This window comes from Chaetodon auriga, chromosome 3, assembly GCF_051107435.1.
Source record: "Chaetodon auriga isolate fChaAug3 chromosome 3, fChaAug3.hap1, whole genome shotgun sequence".
Classification (NCBI taxonomy): domain Eukaryota; kingdom Metazoa; phylum Chordata; class Actinopteri; order Chaetodontiformes; family Chaetodontidae; genus Chaetodon; species Chaetodon auriga.
In genome coordinates, this window is record NC_135076.1 from 24,630,001 (window position 1) to 24,646,764 (window position 16,764).

The following is a 16,764-nucleotide window of genomic DNA, read 5'->3' on the forward strand; positions in this document are numbered from 1 at the left end:
TTTTGCTGTAGAAATATTCAGATAACTGAACAATAAACAAGATTCGAACTTGGAAAATGTATTTTTATTTCACTGTAGCCTTAAGAACGCTTCTACGTGGCTTGTGATTTAACCGAGATATCGTAGCTTATTTGTTCCTCGCTTGTCTTTTAACCGTAGCGTCTGGTGAGCATCCCTGACCTGCTGTCTGCCATCAAGCTGCTGTGTATGAAGTTCCAGAGGGAGCTGGTTACTGTGGTGGATGACCTGCGGCTGGACACACTGCTGCGCATGCTCAAAACCCCCCACTTCTCCACCAAGATGAACTCCCTCAAAGAGGTCAGCTCTCATAGGATCTCGCTTTTTTTCCCTGTTTTAATCAGTTTCAGAGCCCCTCTCATGCTGTTTTTGTGTGTCTTTTTCTCTCAGGTAACGAAGTTAATAGAGGAGAGTACAGTGTCCAAGACGGTGAAAAACGCCATTGACACAGATAAACTTTTGGACTGGCTGGTAGAGAACTCAGTCCTATCAATAGCACTGGAAGGTAAGAAAATACATCACCGCCTGCCACAAATTCATTAAAAGCAAAAGACGTCGGACACACAGTTAAACTTTGTAACCGCTTTCAAACAAGACAGAAATGGCCGTGCTTTCAGCCTGAGGTCGACGTTGTTCGCTTTCTTTGTTCCAGGAAACATTGACCAGGCTCAGTACTGTGAGAGAATTAAAGGAATCATTGAGTTACTGGGGAGTAAACTGTCGCTGGACGAACTCTCCAAGATCTGGAGAATACAGGTCAGCGCCAGCGCACACTTCACAGCAGTAACAACAAAGACTGGGTCATTCAGTACAGTGTCATTAAGCACGTCCAGACGTTTTTTTCTGTTTTTAACAGTCAGTATGTTTTCTGTACATGGGTCTACACGACAAAAGGCAAATGTCCCCTCGTGTTTGAAGGATCTGTTGATTGTTGTGTGGGCGTTTCAGGCGGGTCAGTCGTCAACTGTGATAGAAAACATTCATACAATCATCGCTGCTGCTGCTGTGAAGTTCAGCTTCGATCAGCTCACCCACCTCTTCGTCCTCATACAGAAGGTCGGTCCCGTCTCTGTGACATTTTGGGAATAAATTAGCTTAATGAAAAGCGGTTTGTAAGTGCGCGGTATTAATTACAATCTGTTAATCTGCGTGTTGGTTAGAGCTGGGAGGTTGAGAGCGACCGCGTGAGGCAGAAGCTGCTCAGTCTGATCGGGAGGATCGGCAGAGAGGCTCGCTCTGAAACCACAACTGGGAAGGTATGTGTGTGTGTGCCTGTCATTCAAACAGATGAGGAAGTCTTAGGTTTCGTTCTGACAGCGAAGTCTGAATCATCCTGTGTTTGTGTGCGTCTGTTCAGGTGCTGGAGGTGCTGTGGGAGTTGGCTCACCTCCCCACCCTGCCCACCAGTCTAGTTCAGCAGGCGCTGGAGGAGCACCTGGGTATTCTGAGCGACGCCTACGCCGTCAAGGAGACCGTGAAACGCAGTTACATCATTAAATGTATTGAGGACATTAAGAAGGTGAGACAGACATGCTGCAGAGGCTCAGCACTGTCTTTACCAGACCGTTCGCTGCTCAACATGTTTACAGGAAACACAACATTGGGCCCCGACGTTTTTCACCCTGCTGTGACAGTTTTGTTCTAAAGTTAGCATGTCCTTGTTAGTGCTGCATATTGCCCTTCAACTCCAGTTTGTCTGCATCATTTCCATCCGACTGTGTCCCAGACTGCCATCCACGGAGCAGCAGTGGGTTTATGGAGATGAGGCCACATAACAAGTGTCTACCATGAATTCATTAGTTATTCCAAAGCTGCTTTTTTTTGTTTTGTTTTGTTCTGAAAGTCAAGAAAAAAGTCTGCCACAAACACTGATGCTACCGAGGCCGGTGCCACCCAGTAACTTCCTTTTTTATTCTCTTTCTCCATCCTCGTGCTCCGCTGCTCTGCCTCAGATATTTACTCAAGCCTGTATGGAGGCTGGTGCATTAATGAATAACAACATACTAAAGCACAGTTACAGTAGCGTAAAATACGTCCTCGTCGGGTATGAAAAGGTGTAGTTAACAAATATGGTGCATTGACTTAAAATGTCATTATATGTGATAACAACTAGATTATTGTGTGGTGTGAACCATTTACTTTATGATTACATTGTGCAAATAAATGATAAATAGGGACTTGACGTAATGTTATATTGACATACAGGAAAACAAAGACTCATAAACTGTGCTTTAATTGAGCAGATCCAAACTGCAGAGCAACAACTTTCCAGGAAACTAGACTTGATTTAAAATAACAAACCGACACACAGTGAAGCCGTAATGTTTTCAGTTACATGCTTTCTTGCTTTGACATGATGTCACAGTAACCACCGTGGAAAAAGCCTGTTTGTTTGTAGCCACACATGCTGAAATGTGCTTCTCAGCCTTTCAAATCTCACTTGTTATTGGGTTTGTACACACATGTGCGTGCAGATGTCCCACCTCAAATGAAATGTATGTTTCTAGACTCACACTCAGGAGGACAGTAAAGGCAGCGACACTCAAAGCTCATTTCTTACGGGCACTTGGGGCAAGAAGAAAGCAAACTCTTTGGCCAAAGTAAGAGAAGAAGCCAATATAATGTACAGTTCCACCAATCTGTATCCAATCTCGCTGCTTCACACCTGCCAACCAATCGTGGAGGAGGGCTTGACCACAGAGGTGTTTCATTGGTCACAGGTTGATAATTTCACCCTTGATTGTAACACGAGGTAGTTTAACCAGGTGTACGTTAATCTTCTGCTTGCCTCGCTAAGAGGGCTTTGGCTCTGACTAATGATTACACAGTGGTGTTGATCGCGGTGGGTGAGACTTGGCTGAATTAAACGAGTGATTTCCCTGCTGGATGAATGGTCAGCTTTGGTGGAAGCGCTATCACGTTTGCTCATGCGAAGAGGAATCTAATCAGAGCCATGGATATCTAAAAGAAGTGAGCATTTGATGTTTGATTTGGACTTTTTACGCAGAACAAATTTAAACATTAAATTTTAACAGTGCTTTGACTCTGCTGGATGTTTGACATCCCTGGCTCTGATTTCCTTTCTCACGTTTACTCAGCTACACAGATAGCGAGTCTGTGATGACAAAATCTGATTAGCAAAGACCATCGCAGCTCTCTGTTTTTGTAGCATGTGTTTGTGCGCTCATTCTGCTTTGGTGGACATCATTATTGTGTGTGTGTGTGTGCGTGTGCGTGCGTGTCTGCAGGCCTCTCAGCAGAGCAGTCCTCAGGCAGTGTGGGTTGTTCCCGCTCTCCGTCAGCTGCACGAGATCACGCGTTCGTTCATCAAGCAGACGTATCAGAAGCAAGACAAGGTAGCAACAAACGCACACATGCAAAGAAACACACAAGAACACGCAAACGCATCATGGAAAGTGCATATCTGTACAGTCAGTGTTGCTGTGTTAACCTTTCCCCGCCTCCCCGCAGAGCATCATCCAGGACTTGAAGAAGAACTTTGAGATCGTCAAGCTGATCACGGGATCCCTCGTGTGCTGCCATCGGCTGGCTGTGACCGCCGGGGGAAATAACGGCCTCTCAGGCTCAACTCTGGTGGATGGACGATACACCTACCAGGAGGTTCGTCCACACGCGCATTTCCACCTCAGCGACTGTCCCCAGGGACCTTCGGAGGCACCCCCCGTAAAGTCTGGGGGTCCTGCCATCCAAGAGCACAGGAGCTGTGAGGGTTGGGCTTGCAATGCTGACCTGACCCTTACTCAAATTATCTCTCATGAGCTTTTTAATCCGCTATCACAATTCAGAATTTGACATTGACATGAATAATATCATTTGAGGCATGCTTGTATCTGAGCTCGTATGAGGTGTACACAGGACACAGGAAGTAATCAGACTCACAGTATGTAGCACAGTGTTTAACAGCTTGTTGACAGTGTGTCTCTCTGAATCTTATGTGTAGTATCTGGACAGCCACCTGCGCTTCCTGGCCTTCTTCCTCCAGGAGGCCAGCCTCTACCTGGTCTGGAACAGGGCCAAGGAGCTCTGGGAGTGCCTGGTGTCGGGGCCAGATGTCTGTGAACTTGATCGCGAGGTATGAAAACAGATATGCAAATGAAGCCCTTGTCCTTGGCTGTTTGTTTGTAGTTGCAAGTGCTTTTCTCTGGGTGACTGCTCGGGAGGAACGAGGGCACTGCAAACACTTTTCATTCGCTCCACTCTTTCTTTCATGTTGAACAGTGTTCAGGCAGGTACAAAGACGTATTTAAGATACTTACATTATACTTACTGAATTTGTTGCTCTGAACCTGAGCAGCCTTCCTCTCTGCCAGTATGGAATCTGGTCTTTGCATAGTTCAGCGTACACATTTTAATTTTAACTAAAAGTAGCATCTGTAGCATTTGCTCCTTGTTAACCAACGCAAAATTGGCAGATTCAGTTAAATTAAGCTCAAACGTGGTCCGTTTCGATGTGTGCAGATGTGTTTCGAGTGGTTCACCAAAGGGCAACATGACCTCGAGAGTGACGTTCAGCAGCAGCTCTTCAAGGAGAAGATCCTAAAGCTGGAGCCCTACGAGATCACCATGAACGGTGAGATGAGCCTTTCCTCAGAGATGCTCTATTGACAGCATCGCAGCCTTTCAGCGTTAGTTTATGAATAATGTGTGATCCTGCAGTTCACATGTGTGCTGTGTCTCTCAGGTTTCAATCTATTCAAGACCTTCTTTGAGAACGTGAATCTGTGTGACCATCGGCTCAAACGCCAGGGGACTCAGCTGGTCAGTCCTCTCTCACGTGGCGACCTGCGTGTTTTTAACCGCCGATGTTCTAGTTTGTTTCTGGCTCTGAAAATACGTATAAACCGAAATCTCATCGTTGTTGACGTTTATTTTTAATGCATCACATGGTGTGATTTCAGTGTGTGGAACGCCTTGACCTGGCGGGGATGGATTTTATCTGGCGCATCGCCATGGAAACCCCTGATGAAGAGATAGCCAATGAAGCAATCCAGCTCATTATAACATACAGCTACAACAACCTCAATCCCAAAATGAAGAAGGTCAGTATGACCGTGTGTGCAGAGGTCCTGAGGTTGTAGCAGTCCCGCCATGTGTGGCATTATCTGAGAACAGCAGAGGAACTCAAAAGACTTTAGACTTTAAACTGCTTCTAATTGATCCCAATTTGGGAAATTATTTTGTTGCAGTATCAATTAAACATACAGGCAAACACAGAATGTAAACGCAATTATTTAGATAAAAGTAACAAAAAATCGAAACAGGAATAATAATAAAAATATAACTAAGTAAAACTAAATATATAGTTATATAATACAATATAACTAAGTATATAAACAGTATTTACAGCAAAAACAGTAAAAAAATTGTGCAGTTTCAGATGATAGAAAAGGAAAACCTCCGGGTTCCTTTTAACTGGCTGACACACCGCTCACTGTGACACTTCACCTGGGAATCAGTATTAAATTGAGGTGCAGCCATCTTGTTTAAAGCCATCATTTTAGTCTGGATTAAGTGATTCATAGGAGCAGATTGTTCTAAGTAGTGACTGAAAACTGGATATAATTGAGCTCTTTCAGGGTTTTCACATTGCTGAATCGGTGTGCTCTGTCTCTTTTTGAAACTTGAAACCAAATACGATCATAACTTTCCTTCCTCACAGGATTCTGTGTCTTTGCACAAGAAGTTCATCGCTGACTGTTACAAGCGGCTCGAGGTAAGTCGTGGAATACGTTCGTGTCCTGAGCGATTGCGCCGTTTGGCAGAAACCATCACCTGACGGCTCCTTCGTGTTTCTCAGGCAGCCAGCTCAGCCCTGGGCGGGCCTACGTTGACACACGCTGTTACAAGGGCAACCAAGATGCTGACGGCCACAGCCATGCCGACCGTGGCCACGTCTGTACAATCACCATCCAGGTACAGAGGGGGGTTTGGGTAAGAGCATTGTTACTAAACCTACTAAACATGTTTTTTTGAGAGTGGTCCTTCTCCTCGGTCTTACTAACCAGTCATCAAAGAGAGTACATGTGTGTGCTTCACTCCTATAAAACACTGTTTGTTTATGTTCACCTTTAGATCCACTAAGCTGGTGATAATCGAAAGACTGCTGCTATTGGCTGAACGTTACGTCATCACTATAGAGGTGGGCCCTGTCTCCTTTCATTTTAATGTATGCAAACAAGGACACAATGAGTTTGAACACAGTAAAGAAGAAGGAGCGTCGCTGGAAGGAGGGTCGATGAGATTTTCTCTCATGCTGTTTGTGTCTGTCTCTGTAGGACATGTACTCAGTTCCTCGCACTATTCTACCTCACGGGGCCTCGTACAATGGACACCCTGTCACTCTTCACATCACCTATGAGTCAACCAAAGACACTTTCACCTTAGAGGTACTGTAAAACGTTCCCTTGTGCCCTGTGACGCACCTTTGCCGGGTAGAGTTACATCTACGGAGGAGATAACCCTGCTCTGTGTGTGTGTGTGTGTGTGTGTGTGTGTGTGTGTGTGTGTGTGTGTGTGTCCTACAGACCCACAGTAATGAGACAATAGGAAGTATCCGCTGGAAGATTTCTGAGCACTTGAGCTGTCCCGTGGATAATGTCCAGATCTTTGCCAATGACAGTGTGGTAAGTCATGATGTTATTCATTAAGTGGCGGACGCTCTGTGTTCCTCTTTCCATTTTAAAAACATAATTGTACCTGTCGTAAGTATTTTACCTTGACCTCAATCATGTGTTTCCCCTGAAGCCAGTACACAGTACAAACACAGTACACATGCCCTCTCCTCTCCCACTGTGCGATCGGGGAAACATTTAAACAGCCTCAGGTGACCTCAGTCCTTGATTTTCTCTCACGCCGTCCCCTCACTTCTCCTCCGCCGTCTGTTAGCTGACCATGAATCGGGACCAGAAGCTGCTGTCCCAGCTTGGCTTCAGTGATGAGCAGAGCCTGACCGTGAAGAGCTCGGGCACCGGCACTCCCTCCGGCAGCTCCGAATCCTCGGCCTCCGCCTCCAGCAGTTCCAGCTCGGCTGTCTTCAACTCGGCCTACGCCTTGGAGCAGGTACGAGCTCGGACATGACCGTACGCACACAAAGCTGCATTCAGGCTTGCATCAGCTCTGACACGCTGTGCCCGTGTTTCTCTGTCTCCAGGAGAAGTCACTGCCCGGTGTGGTCATGGCTTTGGTGTGTAATGTGTTTGAGATGCTTTACCAGCTGGCTAACCTTGATGAATCCAGGTAAGTACACCTCGTAGACACCAGCAAAGAAAGAACTGTATATTTATAAGTGTTTCGTGGTGTCGTTGATCATGTCGTTGTGAAAGCCATCTATTTGTATATAAAAGCACTGCTATGAAACGACTATAACACTCTTAATGCTATAAAATACACAGTTCACATTGATGCTGCACAGCTGTTGTGTGCTGACAGCCATATGTCATTGGTGGTGCATTTATGATATTAGTTTATGAGCTTCTTAGTTCAGCTGGTTAAGCTTGATGTAACACAGTGAATATGGCAGGATGTGAGGCAGCTGAAAGGCAGCTTAGTCATGCTTTCTTCCTTTCCTTAATCTCCAGGATCACTCTTCGCGTGAGGAAGCTGCTGCTGCTGATTCCAACAGATCCAGAGGTGCAGGATGCTCTCGACAACTTTGTTCCCAAAGAATCCAGCGTCTGGAGCCACCAGGTACATCAGACTAGCTTTCAATTCTCTACCTTTCTATTCTTTTTTTGATGATTTTAGGCTGTAATAAGTTTATATGAGTCTTAACTCTCTGCTTTACACATTCTCTCCTCCATCTGTCTCTGTTACTTTCTAAACATTCTTTGTGTCTCCTTTCTGTAGAAAACACTTTTCCAGGGTACAGGCTCTCGTTCTCCATCTATGGCCTCCAAGCAGCAGCACCAGCCCAGTGCCGCGTCCATCCTGGAGTCCCTCTTCAGATCCTCAGCCCCGGGCATGTCCACATTCAGAGTGCTGTACAACCTGGAGGTACGCCACCAGTCGTTTCTAACACCTATTCTCAAACCTGAAAGGCAGATTAACGACTTTGACATCTGCTTTATTCCTCTCGGTCTCTGTGTTAGGTGTTGAGTTCAAAGCTCATGCCCACATCAGATGATGAGATGGCCAAAACCAGCAGCAAGTCCTTCTGTGAGAACTTCCTTAAAGCAGGAGGCCTCAGGTAACAGAGGAACGAGCCGTCAATCTGTGGTGCACGATGCGTCACAGCGTCTCTTTGTATTTTTAGTTCTGACAGTCCTATTTGTCTGTGTTTCCTCTGCAGTCTGGTGGTGAACGTCATGCAGAGAGATTCCATCCCATCAGAGGTGGACTATGAGACCAGACAGGGCGTCTACTCAATCTGCCTTCAGCTGGCCAGGTGCGAAACGTCTCTCAAACACACACGCTGGGCCACGTCCCGAGTTAGACTTCATACTCAATTGGCTGCGTTTGCAGGTTTCTTCTGGTCGGCCAGAGCATGCCTGCGGCGCTGGACGATGATGTCATCAGGGATGGCGAGGCGCTGTCGTCTCGTCCGTTTCGTAACGCCGGGCGGACCGGGCGACAGCTGTCTCTTTGTGGAACTCCGGAGAAGTCCTCCTACAGGCAGATGTCTTTGTCTGAGCGTTCCTCCATTAGGGTGGAGGAGATCATACCTGCGGCTCGTGTGGCTATTCAGGTATTCAGGACAAAAACACTTTCACTTTCAGTATCGAGCTGTTTCCATGACTAATCCTCCGTTGATTCAGCACTCGGGTTGATCTTGTAAGTCTACAGCGTTTTCCTGCGTCTCTTTTCTAGACCATGGAGGTGGGTGACTTCACCTCCACTGTTGCCTGTTTCATGCGTCTGACCTGGGCAGCCGCAGCGGGCCGATTGGATCTGGTTGGCAGCCCGCAGCCAATTAGAGAGACACACAGCTCCCTTCTGCCACAGGGAGTCCGCACCAGAGTCAGCAGCACAGGTGACACAGAAAACACACTTTTTTACTATTATTATTATTATTATTATTATTATTGTAGGTGCAAGCTTGCATCCGTCTCCACAAGGTGCTCAAGCGGAGAACTTGTTGGTGTAGCAGGTGTAGGTGTGGTGATTATCCTGTACAACTTCATTCCTGATTTGTGCTCATGGCCAAAGAATTTCCGGCGCCACGAACAAAAGGTAAAGGATGAAAAGTAAGACAGGTGTCATGTGTGTGTTCGCAGGAAGTAACTGCAGCTCCAGCAGTGAGGGCGAGACCACGCCGACAGCGTTGCATGCAGGGATATGTGTCAGACAGCAGAATGTGTGTATCAAGGACGCCATCATCGCCCGAGAAGCCCTGTCACTGCTGGTTACCTGTCTGCAGTTACGCTGTCAGCAGCTATGTAAGGCTCCAGAGTAAAAATACACTCCAAACATACGCACTCACTCTTTAAAAATAGTTACCGTACGTTGTCATTAGTCCTCTGTGCAGCGACACTAAATCCTCCTCTTGGTCTCTCTCTCCAGGCTCTTTTTACAACCTTCCCTCCGTCAATGATTTCATCATCGATATTCTGCTGGGATCTCCTAGTGGAGAGGTAAACAACACCCTCCTTTCCTTAAATAGACTGCACAGAAGAAATGCATCCCAAACATTGCTTTGTGTCCCTTCTTTTGTCAGATCCGCCGTGTAGCTTGTGATCAGCTCTACACCCTGAGCCAGTCGGACACCTCAGCCTTCCCCGAAGTCCAGAAACCCAACCTGTTCCTCATCTCAGTCATTCTCACTGCTCAGCTGCCACTGTGGAGTCCTACGTCGGTCATGAGGGGGGTCAACCAGAGGTAATTCAGCAAGAAGTACGCAACATATACACGACTAAGGCTGTAGCAGAGATCCCGTGTTGATGCTGTTTTTTCTTCTCAGGCTGCTGTCCCAGTGCACTGAGTACTTTGACCTAAGATGTCAGCTTCTGGATGACCTAACCAGTAAGTCAACATGTTTCCTTTTCAGTCACTTTTATCAATACTTAGATATGAAGTATTGTTCCAGATGTATGAATTGATGTAATATAGAGGTTAGAGCCTCTTTTTCAGCCATTAATGGTGTCTCTCTGCCTTGTACTCTGTCTCCGCCTGCTCCAGCATCAGAGATGGAGGTGATAAAAGTGAGCGCCGCCACCATGCTGGAGGACGAGATCTCTTGGCTCGACAACTTTGAGCCCAGTTGGAGCTCTGAGATGGAGACCAGCGAGGCAGACAACATCCTCCTGGCAGGACACCTCCGCCTCATCAAGACCCTTCTCTCACTCTGTGGCAACGAGAAGGAGCATCTGGGTGAGCGCACGCAAAGATTCGTGCACACATATCTGCACCCGTTTAACACATTGTAGTAAATGTGAGTGTGTGTGTGTGTGTGTGTGTGTGTGTGTTTTCAGGTCCATCTCTGATCCAGCAGCTGTTGGATGACTTCCTGTTTCGAGCCTCGCGCATCATCATCAACAGCTCGAACCCCACACCCTCGCCAGCCCCCAGCCATGACTTCCACCCCAAGTACGGCGTGCTAATCCTGTCTATCAGTTACATTTTCATTTAAACCCCCACAAACCTCTACCTTAATGTTTTGTTGTCCTCTTCATGTGTGTCTGTTCAGGTGCAGCACAGCCAGCAGCAGGCTGGCGGCCTACGAGGTGCTGGTGATGCTGGCAGACAGCTCCCTGTCAAACCTGCGACTCATCACCAGAGAGCTGATGTCCATGCACCACCAGTCTGATCCCTCCCTCTGCAAGGAGTTCGATGTAAGACACTGATTAAAATAAGTAATATTTGTTGTTATGTGTAATTATGTTGTGTCTGTGAAACTAACTCTCCCTCTCTCTCTTTCAGTATCTACCCCCCGTCGAGAGCCGCTCGGTTTCAGGCTTCGTGGGGTTGAAGAACGGTGGAGCCACGTGTTACATGAACGCTGTGTTCCAGCAGCTCTACATGCAGCCTGGTCTGCCAGAGGTACACTTATTTTCTACCTGCTGTTTACCTACTGTGGTCACCAGAGGGCATCTGCTCTTTGAGTCCACACTGAGGTTCCACACAGTGAATCCATCACAGCGAGTGTGTGTGTGTGTTTGGTTTGAAGGCTTTCCTGTCCATTGAGGATGACACCGATCAGCCTGAAGAGAGCGTCTTCTACCAGGTCCAGTCTTTGTTTGGTCATCTGATGGAGAGCAAACTGCAGTACTACGTACCTGAGAACTTCTGGAAGGTAACAGACAGTTGTTACCAGGCATTGTCATTAAGTTGCAAAGTAAGAGTTTACTCACACAGTGACCAAGAAATGACGTCTGGTTTGTTCCAAGCTGTGGTGAGTTTGTCTAAAACTGACCTGAGTGCTGATGATTCAGTATTCAGCTGCACATTTTAGTTTAATTCAGTTTATTACAAAGCTGTTGTCCATGTGCACATGTGTTATGTCTGTTGCAGATCTTCAAGATGTGGAACAAGGAGTTGTATGTAAGAGAGCAGCAGGATGCTTATGAGTTCTTCACCAGCCTGGTGGACCAGCTGGACGAACACCTCAAGGTGAAACTCAGTCTCAACATCGATTTGCAAAAAATCACCAGCTGAGTTTTTATGATACGTCTTTTGTTACGTTGACACGATTAACAATAAAGCTCCTTTTCCACCAGAAAATGGGTCGAGAACAGATCTTCAAAAACACATTTCAGGGAATCTTCTCCGACCAGAAGATTTGTAAAGACTGTCCTCACCGGTAAGCAAGAAAAGATTTCTTTCTGTGTGTTATTTCATTCTGAGACGCATCACAGATGATGTTCAACCGTGCGCCTGTTTATGACACTCAGGTATGAGCGTGAGGAAACGTTCATGGCTTTGAACCTCGGAGTGACGTCTTGTCAAAGTTTGGAGATCTCCTTGGACCAGTTTGTTAGAGGGGAGGTGCTGGAGGGCAGCAACGCCTACTACTGTGAGAAATGCAAGGAGAAGGTGTGTATAGCTCTCTGCATGCTTTTACTCCACCACGCTGGTATCATGTGGACTTACAGTGTGTACTTTTGCTCCTCTGCACAGAGAACCACAGTGAAGAGGACTTGTATCAAATCCCTGCCCAGCGTTCTCTGCATCCACCTCATGCGCTTCGGCTTCGACTGGGAAAGCGGACGCTCCATCAAATATGACGAGCAGATTCGGGTGCGAAGTACTTCTAATCTCAAATCTCCATTCAGTCCACGACGTCCCAAAGCCCAGAAGTGTGAATCTGATCTGTATGAATTCTGTTGTGTTGGTGCACAGTTCCCCTGGGTGCTGAACATGGAGCCCTACACCGTCGCTGGAATGGCTCGCCAAGACTGCAGCGGGGAGGGTGGCGAGGGGCGAGGCGATGGGACCTCAGGAGGGTCGCCCAGGAAGAAAGTCACCATCTCTGAGAACTATGAACTGGTGGGAGTGGTCGTCCACAGCGGGCAGGCGCATGCCGGACACTATTACTCTTTCATCAAAGACAGACGGTAAGAGACGCTGCGGTCAGAAGTTCGTCCTGCTTATCGCTGAAAATCAGACTCGTGTCTGGTTTCATGTGCTTAGCAGAGCTACGTGCTGCTCCCTGATCGTGTTTTCCAGCTCCTGTTCCTGCTTTGCATAAGACGCACATAACCAGTGATTAGTGGAGCACGTTAATCCGTCGCTTTAGCGTTCCAGGCAGATTTTGGAAGACCTCCTTGGGGCACATGAATGCAGCATCAGACTTTGTGTGGGCTGTCCTGGTTTAGTTTGTAAGCATCTCCAGATGTCTGGCTCTGGAAAGCAGGAACGCTCACTGAAGAAGTGGAATGTAAAGAAACCACAGGAGCTAATATCTGGCACCCTTCTCTCGCTCTCTCGCTCGTTCCTATCCCCACTTAAGACTACAACAAAGAAAGTTTGTTCTCAGGACGTTGATACCGCTCCAGGAAATCTGACACACTCTGGAGCTGCTTGGAAGTCAGTTATTTTTGTCAGTAAGAGATCTGTGATCTGATCTTTAGACAAGTCCCCAGACAGGCTGGTTGGCGTACAGGTGGACAGCAGGGCCTGGAGTCTGAGTCTTTTGTTCAAGCATATGCTGAGTTTCCAGTTCTGTTGGAGCAAATTAGGATGAATCTGAATCTAATCTCTTGTCCCTCCTTTGCCCTCCCTCCATCTTTATTTCTCCTCATCTCTTAGTGGCAGCGCCCGCGGACGTTGGTACAAGTTCAACGACAACGTGGTGGAGGAGTTTGACATGAATGATGAGACTCTGGAGTACGAGTGCTTCGGTGGAGAGTACCGACCCAAAGTTTATGACCAGTGTAAGTGGTCATAACCTTTTTGAAAATGCTGAAGAATCTCAAGAATTCACTAATATTTAAAGAATTTCATTCCTGTGTGTTTGCAGCTAACCCATACCCTGACGTGCGGAGGAGGTACTGGAACGCCTACATGTTGTTCTATCAGAAGATCAGCGACCAGAACTCGCCCGTCCTGCCCAAAAAAAGCAGAGTCAGCATCATGAGGCAGGAGGCTGAGGACCTCACGCTGTGAGTGAACCGCCCTCCTCATACCACGTTCACCTCATCGATATTCTCACTGTGTCTTTATATGCAGATTAGAGTAATTTACAAAACCTCAACAGTGCAACAACCAACCTGTGGACATCTACGCTGCGACTCTGTGTTTCCAGGTCTGCCCCCTCCTCTCCTGATGTTTCACCACAGTCCTCCCCTCGACCCCCCAGGGCCAACAACGACCGCCTCACCCTCCTCGCCCGCCTGGTCCGCAAGGGAGAGAAGAAAGGCCTGTTTGTGGAGAAGATGCCCGCCAGCATCTATCAGGTAGTGTGATGACGCCGCGGAGGTCATAGGTCAAGAAAGTCTGTCTTTACGTCACAACCGTTGTTCTGTTGGTAACAGAGGGAGAACCAGGTTCATCTGACCTCTGCGTTTGTGTTTTGCGCAGATGGTGAGGGACGAGAATCTCAAGTTCATGAGGAACAGAGACGTCTACAACAGCGACTACTTCAACTTCACCCTCTCCCTGGCCTCCGTCAATGCAGTATGTGCTTCTGCTGGATTTTCTGAATGAGTATACGTACAAAGCAGAGCTGCACGCTGATGTTGAGCTTTTATGCAGCGAGTCATGAATGTTTCTCTCTCAAAACAAATATCCTCTTCCACATTGCATCATGTTTATTTGTAGTTGATACACCTGCAGTCCCTGGTTTTGCTCACACCAGTCAAATTTCTACTGCTCCTTATACAGCTTCCAAAGAGCTATTTCATCCTGTAATATACAAAAATATATGTTTGTGTGTTACAGACAAAGCTGAAGCATCCAGACTACCAGCCTATGGCCAAAGAGAGTCTTCAGCTGGCTGTGCACTTCCTGTTTCACACCTACCTGCACACCAAAAAGAAACTCCGGTATGTCCACACCTGCATCCACACCCATCAATAATGAACGTCCCTCGTAAGCAGCGGAGTTAATCTGTGTCACCTCCTGCAGGGTGGACACAGAGGAGTGGATGGCGACAGTAGAGGTGTTGCTGTCTAAGAGCTGTGAAGCGTGCCAGTGGATGGTGCAGTACCTGGTCAGCCCGGAGGGACGAGAGATCACCAGGTGAGTGTTTGCTGACCTCTTCTAAGATTTGTTGAAATTGTGAACCCACTGCAGTCTCACTAATGCGCAATCACTTCAGCTTTTTGCAGTTCCTGAAGCATCAAGTACGGATATGCTGTATGTCTGCTGGGGCCTTGGCCTCGGTTTAATCACTGCAGCATTTTTGTAGCTGTCCAAGTGATATGCAATACAGGCTTGGCAGCTCGCAGCACTGCTCCCTCATTCTGATCGATGCACATTGAACTCTCTGACCAGGGTCAGATAATTCTACTCTGTTAGTGCTGCAGCAGCCACTGAAGGACACACACGTACATACACAAACACACCATCTGAGCCTCTGGATTATGCAGATGCTCATGATTGCATGTGCACTGACAACAAGAGTACTCACCTGTGTGCTTGTTGCTCACTGACTGGATGCTGATTGGCTGGACGAGCAGGTCACTGTGGAATGTAAACACAGAGCCAGAGGTGACCGTTTTCAAGAAAGGTGTTGTCTTACATGACTCTGTGTTAAGACATGGGGTGATCATATGGTCCTCAGAAATGATTGGTTGTTGAACATCGGACGTTTGGACGACAGCACACCCCGGCCCCCTTTACAGACCACACGCCCCTTCCCACAGAGAGGAGATACGCTGTGTGTCTCAAGGCCAAAGCTGCGTCTGTGTGTCTCTCACACAAACGTTTACACCCGTCTTAGATTCAGACTGCTGTTTCCTCCCTCTTACGTTCACTTCCAGCCATTCATCGATCATCATTCATCTCCTCCTCAGGGTTTGTCTGTTGGAGTGCAGTGTGAGAGAGGTGAGGGTGGTGGTCGCGTCCATCCTTGAAAAGACCTTGGAGAGCGCGCTTCACTTTGGAGACCCGGGACTGGACAACCTGACCGACGCTCTGCTGTCTTTGTTGGACAAAGATGTTCCAGAGAATGTGAAAAACTGTGCGCAGTACTTTGGCCTCTTCAGCAACTTCACTCAGAGGGTAATAAAGCGTCACCTAATAAGCAGATTTAGACTTCTCTGCCTCCCTCAGTGTTTAAAGTACCATGAAATCAAATGACAGCTGTATGGTTTGCTCAGTGTTTGGTCTTTCTCTTCACCCTCTCAGGGTTGCGGTCCTTGCCAGTTGTTGTTGAAACACTCAGCTTATCGCAGGATGCTCATCTTCCTGTTGGGACCCAATAGGCAAAACAACCAGGTACCGCTTCAGTATACACAGTGTGTAATAGTACAGTATGCCTCGATTCACAACACAATGATACTTTTCACTTTCAGCGCTGCAGTTTTCTCTCTCAGAATTTTCCTTAAATGCACAATATGCAACATTTTCTCATTAGAATGTCAACAAATGAGTAGCGTTATGCTTTTATTTTGTTAAGTTGTGCACTTATACTATCCCCCCAGCAGCAGAAATGACATACTTTGCATTTAAGTTGTTTTGTTATTCAAACTTTGCACTCATGGTCTCTCACAAAATAAGCATCCACAAAAAGCTTAAAATGTGAATGTAGTTTTGAATTGATAATTGTTTCAAGAAGTTTAGTAGAAACATTTTGATTTAAGACACAGGAATGACAAAAAAATAGCTTTTATTGCTCACGACAGTCCTGATCGCATGTCGTTCCTACAGAACCGGCGGTGGAGTCCAGCTCAGGCTCGGGAGTTCCTTCACCTCCACAGCACGCTGGCCCTCATCACTCTGTACTCTGACCTCAACCCCCAGCGGACGCAGGGTGAGACATTAAGATCAAATCCGGAGTGTCGCAGGTGTGATGTTTTTGTTCCACCCGGCTCTCATTCCCGTTCTTTCATTTCTCACCTGTTGTCCTGCGTAGCTCCAGGAGGGTTTAAACTGCGCGTGAGCGCCGTCCCGTCCTCCAGCCCGCTCCTCCCGCTCCATGCCGACATCCTGGCCTCACTCTTCATGCCTGAGGGGCAGCCTTACCTTCTAGAGGTAACGTGCAAAGCAACAGCTCTCAGGATTTTAAACTCTTGACATGTGTTTTTGTCTGTTTCGAAGCAGATTAATAAGAGACGAGAAAGTTTTGTCGTACAGAGATACAAAGAAGCAGAGGTCCGTTCAGAGCTGTGCCCTGTTTGTCAGGACCAA

General features: G+C 47.1%; 2 protein-coding genes across 4 annotated transcripts in view; one reads left to right on the forward strand and one right to left on the reverse strand.

The window, feature by feature from the left end:
* rpp21 (ribonuclease P subunit p21) overlaps nt 1-16,764 on the reverse strand; it is a 92,744-nt gene that overhangs the window by 23,135 nt on the left and 52,845 nt on the right. The gene's annotated exons all lie outside the window — the stretch shown is intronic.
* Nucleotides 1-16,764, forward strand: part of usp24 (ubiquitin specific peptidase 24) — a 28,767-nt gene that overhangs the window by 7,416 nt on the left and 4,587 nt on the right. Inside the window, exons 10-59 of one of the 3 annotated variants that reach the window (XM_076726358.1) lie at nt 160-318; nt 409-523; nt 671-774; nt 967-1,074; nt 1,179-1,274; nt 1,376-1,537; nt 2,526-2,618; nt 3,267-3,374; nt 3,490-3,639; nt 3,980-4,111; nt 4,498-4,609; nt 4,721-4,797; nt 4,938-5,078; nt 5,699-5,752; nt 5,837-5,970; nt 6,112-6,178; nt 6,315-6,425; nt 6,564-6,662; nt 6,925-7,098; nt 7,190-7,275; nt 7,617-7,725; nt 7,885-8,031; nt 8,127-8,224; nt 8,327-8,422; nt 8,500-8,722; nt 8,845-9,007; nt 9,252-9,413; nt 9,538-9,608; nt 9,692-9,852; nt 9,935-9,996; nt 10,153-10,344; nt 10,446-10,560; nt 10,661-10,805; nt 10,894-11,013; nt 11,141-11,266; nt 11,485-11,583; nt 11,691-11,773; nt 11,865-12,006; nt 12,091-12,210; nt 12,313-12,527; nt 13,222-13,346; nt 13,433-13,574; nt 13,718-13,868; nt 13,993-14,088; nt 14,353-14,456; nt 14,539-14,652; nt 15,429-15,636; nt 15,763-15,852; nt 16,285-16,387; nt 16,490-16,608. In XM_076726358.1, the coding sequence (XP_076582473.1) occupies nt 160-318; nt 409-523; nt 671-774; nt 967-1,074; nt 1,179-1,274; nt 1,376-1,537; nt 2,526-2,618; nt 3,267-3,374; nt 3,490-3,639; nt 3,980-4,111; nt 4,498-4,609; nt 4,721-4,797; nt 4,938-5,078; nt 5,699-5,752; nt 5,837-5,970; nt 6,112-6,178; nt 6,315-6,425; nt 6,564-6,662; nt 6,925-7,098; nt 7,190-7,275; nt 7,617-7,725; nt 7,885-8,031; nt 8,127-8,224; nt 8,327-8,422; nt 8,500-8,722; nt 8,845-9,007; nt 9,252-9,413; nt 9,538-9,608; nt 9,692-9,852; nt 9,935-9,996; nt 10,153-10,344; nt 10,446-10,560; nt 10,661-10,805; nt 10,894-11,013; nt 11,141-11,266; nt 11,485-11,583; nt 11,691-11,773; nt 11,865-12,006; nt 12,091-12,210; nt 12,313-12,527; nt 13,222-13,346; nt 13,433-13,574; nt 13,718-13,868; nt 13,993-14,088; nt 14,353-14,456; nt 14,539-14,652; nt 15,429-15,636; nt 15,763-15,852; nt 16,285-16,387; nt 16,490-16,608 (6,183 nt within the window). The remainder of the gene's footprint in view (nt 1-159; nt 319-408; nt 524-670; nt 775-966; nt 1,075-1,178; nt 1,275-1,375; nt 1,538-2,525; nt 2,619-3,266; nt 3,375-3,489; nt 3,640-3,979; nt 4,112-4,497; nt 4,610-4,720; nt 4,798-4,937; nt 5,079-5,698; nt 5,753-5,836; nt 5,971-6,111; nt 6,179-6,314; nt 6,426-6,563; nt 6,663-6,924; nt 7,099-7,189; nt 7,276-7,616; nt 7,726-7,884; nt 8,032-8,126; nt 8,225-8,326; nt 8,423-8,499; nt 8,723-8,844; nt 9,008-9,251; nt 9,414-9,537; nt 9,609-9,691; nt 9,853-9,934; nt 9,997-10,152; nt 10,345-10,445; nt 10,561-10,660; nt 10,806-10,893; nt 11,014-11,140; nt 11,267-11,484; nt 11,584-11,690; nt 11,774-11,864; nt 12,007-12,090; nt 12,211-12,312; nt 12,528-13,221; nt 13,347-13,432; nt 13,575-13,717; nt 13,869-13,992; nt 14,089-14,352; nt 14,457-14,538; nt 14,653-15,428; nt 15,637-15,762; nt 15,853-16,284; nt 16,388-16,489; nt 16,609-16,764) is intronic. The other 2 variants (XM_076726359.1, XM_076726360.1) reach the window with 2 other exon arrangements.